Source organism: Nematolebias whitei, chromosome 14 (assembly GCF_014905685.2).
Source record: "Nematolebias whitei isolate Nwh7 chromosome 14, NemWhi1, whole genome shotgun sequence".
Lineage (NCBI taxonomy): Eukaryota > Metazoa > Chordata > Actinopteri > Cyprinodontiformes > Rivulidae > Nematolebias > Nematolebias whitei.
In genome coordinates, this window is record NC_056511.1 from 40,047,205 (window position 1) to 40,054,606 (window position 7,402).

Genomic DNA, 7,402 nt, shown 5'->3' on the forward strand with positions numbered 1-7,402 from the left:
ATCCATCCATCCATCCATCCATCCATCCTTCCTTCCACCCACCCATCGCGGCCGGAGTCACTAGTGTTATACCCCTGTAAAGGGAAAAGGTGAAACAGACAAAGACACGGTGTTACTTCTGTCACATCCAGTGTTGCAATGGGCGAGCAGAAGCAACACATTTCACCTGTGTTAGTTTAGACATAACTAATCGAGACACGATGGGTAAATAAAACTCTCAAAACGTAAACTTTGAAATTGTATCATTCTCTAAAATCTATAAACAATTATAGTTAGAAAAGTAACATTAAAGAAAATGCATTTAAAATGTTTTATTATTCTACTGCATCATTCTGTGACCTTTGAACTGCAAGACCAGAAAAATCTATCATAGATCGCTAAATCAGCAATCAGTGCATCTTATTCTCATGAATTTTACTTCAACTGAGGAATGAATTATGGTGTTTTTTTTCCATTTCCCACATATTACCATGAACCAAATACAATTTTGGCCAAATAATACAAAACAATATTATTTTTCTTAATGTTTTTTTTTGTCCTTTTTTAACTGAAACAATTTTATAACCAGTACACTAGCTCTCCAGCTGAGTGAATCGAGCGTGCACTGGAGCACTTGCTGTTGCAGTTCTTCGAAATATAAAGTGTCAGTCAAAAATTGCGTTATGAATATGGAAAATAAAAACGTATAAGTCGCAGGACTGACAAATCTATACAAAAAACTGCAATTTACACACCGGAAAACACGGTAGTTTTATATTTTCGGTTCAGAGCGGCTGCAGGGGCTTCTGACTTCATTTTATTCTTTGTTCTGTTCCTTCTGCTTTAAACTCTGAGCTGTGATTTTAAGTGATTGACGTTCAGTCAGGAAACAACATTGTAATAATCCATAACACGCTGATGTTGAAGTCATTATGGAGTTCCAGTTTACTAACGCCACTTTCCTCAGTTTGATAACCCAAGAACTCGCTGAAAAGAAATTATTTTCCTCATTTTGTCCATCAGGTACAACCGTCAAATGTCGTATACCAGTAGTGTCTTTTTTAAAAGTCGCTAATGACAACCGGAATACAAATGCAAACCAAACACTAAACAGAACAAGCATCACCGGCAACCCATCTCAACACATAACCTGAAAAAGGTGCACCCATTTCTGTCCCAAGACTACCCAGCATGCCATGCAGCTCATCCAGTCTCTGGTGTTAAAGTACAACATGCAATTTCATGAATTCAGAGTGAAAATTAACAGTAATCCACAGAGCTTACAGTTTATGCAAAATTTCATCATTTAATGAATCTAAAACACAACTTAAATATTGAAAATGATCAACATAAACATAAATTTTATATTTAATGTTCATTTTTTTTAGAACAACTACATTTTCTGTGTGAATTTTTGAATTTACAGATTGCAATTAAATGCATCACAAATCTTCACGTGCTAATAATAATAATAATAATAATAAAATAAAATAAACACCTGCAGGGCCTTCCTGAAGGTTCAGAGCTGTGTTTTGTTCCCACCCACTCTACATCAGCATTCTGATTGGTTAATTTTCCTGTCAGTTATTAAACAAACTCACCCTGCAGAGACTCTGACTGAGCTCAGCCTTCTCTCTTGGCAGTGAAGTCCTGACCAATGAGAAAGAAGCTTCAAATGTGTTTCTGCCTGGAGACAAGAACTTAAATGAATCTGATTGGATAACTGGGTTTTCATGAAATACAGTGCCTCCCCCGATAAATGAAAAATCACGAAGGATACAGTAGTCCAAGTTCAAGTAAACTTTATTGTCATTACCATCTCATGTGGTACAAGAGATGGAAAAAAATTACACACGCAAATAGTAGTTTATTTTAGTATTTATATACATATTAAGGCGTTTTAAACCCTTCCCACACTCTTGCAATGTCCCTAACAATTTTCTAAACTCTAAACACTAAAACAGCATGTCATGATCTCAGCTCTCTGCCACCGGCTGCCATCTGCCAGCGCTCTCGGCCACGCCCACTTCTCCGCTGCACAGCGGAGATCTGACGTGGTGCAGGAGGAAGCTTCTCCTTCAGCTGTGGACAGCAGGTGCTAAATAATTTTAAATGATTTATTTTAAATAAAAATTCCATGCCGATCGTGCGGCTCATCTATCAATCAGCCAATTAATTGTGTGTCATGTCCAATCTTTACTTTGAAACGCCGCGATAGAGCGAGTCCGCGAAAAATGAAACGTGAAGTAATGAGGGACTACTGTAAAACGTATCTTGCTCACTGCAAAGTAGTTTACAGAAAATAAGATAAATAAGGAAAATTAAAATAAAAAGGGGTAAACCAGTCCATCACAGGGACACATAGAGACAAACAAAACAAACAACCATTTACTCTCTCACTCACCTAGGGACAATTTAGAGTCACCAATCAGTCTAACATGCATGTTTTTTGTTTGTGGGAGGAAACCGGAGTATCTGGAGAAAACCCACGCATCCACGGAGAGAACATGCAAACTCCACCTAGAAAGGCCCCGGGTGGGCAATCAATCAGGCAACCTTCTCGCAGCTCTACCACTGCACCAATGTGCCGTCTATAAAATAATTTTAAAATTAACTCTTGAATGTAACATTTCACATGTACTGAATTTATAGGCCTTCTCTGATGGCACAGAAGGCTCTGAGGGGTCCTCACTGGTTGAATCACACTGCATCACCATTAAAGGCTGAACTGTCGTGCTGCATATCGAGGTTTATCTTCTCGTGTATTTTTAGTGTAACAAATTGCTGGCGGTTTATTGAGATACGGCTCCTTTTGCACTTAAAATGACAGCTTCGTGAAAAACATCTTGGTTTCTTTCTCTTAAAGAGACAAATATAAACTGTTTTTTGAGCTGTGACAAATAGAGCATCTGTTGTCTGTACTGACATCCTAAAGTAATATTTCTTCACCATTACTTTGCTTTTTGTGTGTGCTTGTGCACCTGATTCTCATTAATTCATTTTTATTTTCAGAAACATGGAGAAAATTTAAAGAAGAGGGAAAAAACCTGAGTACATCTTCTGGGACCGCAGTGTGTGAAGACGGCATACGGGAGATAATGACTTTCCTGAACCCTAAACTATCCGACGACCTGTGTTCACCATGACCTGCTCCCGCGAAAAGTACGGCAAACATATATCTTTATAAAACGTGCACTTGGTTTTTATTTATACCAGTGGAAATGCTTATTTGTGTTTTTTATTTGATGTATCGTGTTTGTTTGAGTTTTTATGCAATGATTTTGTCACAGCACCGTGGTGATGAGGTGGACTCCAGCCTTAGATTTGGACTGAATCTGGAACAACTGAAATGTTGTTCTCTTTGATATATCTACAGACTAACAAAGACAAAGACGAAGAGTTTCTCTTATTTACCTGGTGGGTACGCTCATCAGCCGTAACATTATCAGAATCAGAATCAGCTTTATTGTCATTGCACCGAAGCACAACGAAATTACACTTCAGTACAGCCCGTCCAAGTAAAAACACAAACAGACATGGGTAGACGGAGGTGTCTGAGACCGCGACCTCGTGGGAGGCTCTGCCCTTTTCATTTAGATAAAGAAAAGAGAAACACGAGGGAAGGGGAGGTGCAAAACAAATCATATCTAACACTATGTCCTAGATGGGACACAGTGTGCAAGATGAAAAAAAAAAAAAAAACAACCTCAGCACAGAAATAGCAGCATACTGATGACATCATAATACATATGCATGAGGAAGGCCGACGAAGGCATTGAGTTTGTCCGTGGACACGACCAGATAGTCCCCATAGTCATAAGAGATGAGCCACTATAGCCACTGATATGTGGAGAGTGGGAGGAAATGACCTTAAAGTATCAACTAGTGTGGGATTTAATGAACACGGCTTCTCCAAAACTACAGATTTTGTGCAATAATTTTCATCTGTAGTGGTTAGGAAATATGAAAAGTGGTCTTTTCTGGGCTCAGCTGGACCAAAAGCTAGCTTGACCTGCTGAAAATGTTGACACAGGTTTTGATTAAAAAAAGTTACTGACCCCATTAAACGATTGGTCGCAGCTGTTTCAGTCGAGTCTGTTCAGATTGGTGTACAAATAAAGTTGTTGGGTATTTGTCATCTGTAACATTGATGTTAAACTATCTGGGACCAACAAACCATCGGAGCAAGCGTCTAAAAATATGAAGTATTTTTGTATCTCGTGGAGAACCGTGACACATTTATGGTTTTGAGAATGTAAACGTTTTTAAGGTTGACTACATATTGGTTGTCGCCTTATTTAAACTATACTGGTTCTTATAAACACATTGCTAATATCATGCGGCACCAATATCGGGAGCATCTTTCTATCTTGACATTGTTATACCGTCACCAGTTGTATTTTGAGTTGGACTCTGCTGGTTTGTCTAAATGCACTCTGTATTGACTCCATTAAAATGCAGAACTGTGTATTCTGGGTATTATTTGAATCTTTGACCACGGTAAGCGTGAACGATGGTATTAGACAGTTCATAGTTGCTTTTAAGAAAGACTCAATGGTTCATTAGAGGTCGGAATGTAAACTACAGCAGAGAGGTTCTGAGATGTTAATGTCCAAAAGTCCAGATAAACTTTAAAAGTTGTTAATGGTGGCACGGAAGTCAAAAGTTGAAGGAATCCTAAAACGTTCCCACTCCGTGTCCGTTATCAGACAAGTTTAATAACTCGAGCGTTTCGCCTTTAAAAGAGCACGATGGCTGCCGTCTGTGTCGTTTGTTATTTTTCAGGACTCCGTTGGCGTAACTGTGCCTGTTTCACAGCTTAAAGAATAAAGCGAAGAATCTGGTGCTTTTATTGTGAAGCGAAAGACGAATAAAATTCCTGCAATGAAACCATCCATCATAGTCATTAAGGCTGATGCACTGCAGACAGCTTTAAACGCTGTTTTATTTAGATGCAGCCAAGAGCGATAGAAAATGAGTGCATCACATATAGAGTCACGTTTTCTTTTTTCCTCACTGAAACTTTGAGAAAAATGTTTATTCTTCCACAATGTATCATGCGAAAAAGAGAAACACACAACTAAATTAAAACTATCACTCTGAAATGATGTTACGTACGTTTTATCTAAACTAATATAAAATAACTTTTTTCCTGTTAGATTCTCTTACTGAGTCAGCAGCCACAAAAGAGTGATAAAATTACTTTTGTTTAATATATATATATTTTTTTACTAAATGCATCCTCATCTGGAGATGTTTTTAAGACTAAAAGTTCATGTAAAGAAAAAACATGTTTGTCATCAAGATTAATGTTGGAAAGCTTTAAAGTCCAACATTACAGTCCCAAGTGCTCTTAGCTGTCATAGAATATGATGGTTATGCTTTTATTTTTCACGTTGTTGGATAATTTAATCATCAACTCATTACTCAAATAAGCCGCTCTGAGGATACGAGATTTTTCGATCCAGTTTAACTCCTTGCAGGGGGGTGGAGTGAACACACAATTACACAAGCTGTTACATTGAAGCTCCGGTCACAAGGTTTGCCCACAGCCAGCATAAAAAAGCATCTTTTTATAAAGTTTATCCGACAGAAACGAGGTCAAAACACCTCTGTTTTCCAGTTTAGAGGAGTCGGAGTTAATCAGGTGCACATGCTCCGTGCTCCTGCAGTTTTCTCTTATTCAGACAAAACAACTCGAACTCACACACACAGTTCTACATTACTTTAACATCAGTAAGTGATAACATCCATGACCTTTACCTACAAAGTAAATTCCCCTGACACACGTTCAAGCCACACAGGTATGACAAAATATGTAAACAAAGAAACAAGTCAAGAACACACCTGAGCACACGGTTGATGATTAACAAAGGCGGATGACATCACGCCGGGGACAGGGCACAGGCAGGAGTCACCTTAATAAATCTGTTCTGTTCCCACTAAAAGACTGCACACTAACAGAAATTAATGGTATTCCTGTTAAAGAGAAATTCACATACTTAGGAGTGAGAAAAATCAAAATGTAGTAGTTCAAACTTTGGCCCCATTATAGTACAAATAACAATCAGCTTTATTATGTGGCTAATGAGAGAGCTGTCATTAAATGGAAGGGTACAGATCCTTTTCACGTGACGTCTGCTCTGACTCAACGCGGCGTATGGAGTTTACACAGTCACTACTACATCTGCCACAAATACGATCTGAAGATATATCACAACTTGTCGATACATTTTCTTTGGCAACACGTTCAAAACTGGACAAAGGCTACAAATCCTTGTACCTCACTCGGCAGGTCCACTTCCAGATCCTCACGTCATGGCGAGCGGGGAGAAACTGAAAGACACACGTCCACAACCAGGGATTCTGCAAGTCGTTGCATGGACTTGAAACACTTACTTTGACGGACTCTAAATTTGTCCCTGTGCCATTTGGATCTGTGCTTTCCTACCAGTGCCCTCCTGAAATAAGTAGAGACATAATTAAACATCCAGGTGCCCATGAGTTCCTTCTGTTACCTGTTGCCAGATACAACTTTACATTTCCACTTCAATTTGAGCCCAACTACAAGCAACACTGCCATTTGGAGAGCCTGAAGGTAACACCCGAGATCTGTGCTGCTATTGAAGAAGAAACGAGACAACAGTCAGAATGACAGGTGGACTGAGGTACGCAAGCCCCGACTTGCAGCCAGCAGGTTCAGTGAACTACGCCATGAGCGCGGGCAGTATTCGGGCACTGAGAGGAACTCCCCAGACAGCCGCTATGAAAAGGGGATTGGATGTGGAACCTGAAGTACTGAGACAGTATTCAGATTTGTATGACGTCTCTGTAATGCCATGTGGGTCCCTGATGCGCCTCACCTTGGAGCCAGCCCCGATGCGAAAGTCTTCAACTCAAAAGAAACACCATTTGGGTTAGCTGAGGTAAAGTGTTGCGATGTGGAAAATGTGAAACACCTCACTGTTAAAAGCAAGGCCTGCCTAAAGAAGACACACAAATACTATTATCAGGTTCAAGGTCAGTTGGCCGTCAGTGGACTGAGTGGTGTGATTTTATTACAGACACCCACACAGACAGCACGGCTGAGAGAATCTTTAGGAACGAGGAGCTCATCCTCTCAATGAGACAGAGGCTTGATGATTTCTATCATATCCACATTCAATTCAATTCAAAACTACTTTAATAATCCCAAAGGGAAATTAAGTGTTGTTGTATCTCATCCTGGTATCATTCAAGAGTTGTTATAGATGCTGATAGCTGTGGGCAGAAAGGATCTCCTGCAGCAAATCTGAAGAATACACAGATGCCGATCCGTCCACCAGGATCCAACTTGCTGTCAGATCCGGCGGGTCTCTCGGTCCTCCTGCCCAAATGCCGGGTCGAATCCCTCCCTGAGCAATGGTCACTCCTCCCAGCAGCA

The 7,402-nt window shown here is 39.8% G+C and overlaps 1 protein-coding gene across 1 annotated transcript in view; it reads left to right on the top strand.

The window, feature by feature from the left end:
• Positions 1 to 3,455, top strand: part of chrdl2 (chordin-like 2) — a 10,555-nt gene extending 7,100 nt beyond the window's left edge. Inside the window, exon 11 of the mRNA XM_037687568.1 lies at positions 2,992 to 3,455. Within this exon, the coding sequence (XP_037543496.1) occupies positions 2,992 to 3,125 (134 nt within the window). The 3' untranslated portion in view covers positions 3,126 to 3,455. The remainder of the gene's footprint in view (positions 1 to 2,991) is intronic.
• Positions 3,456 to 7,402: the final 3,947 nt, after the last annotated feature.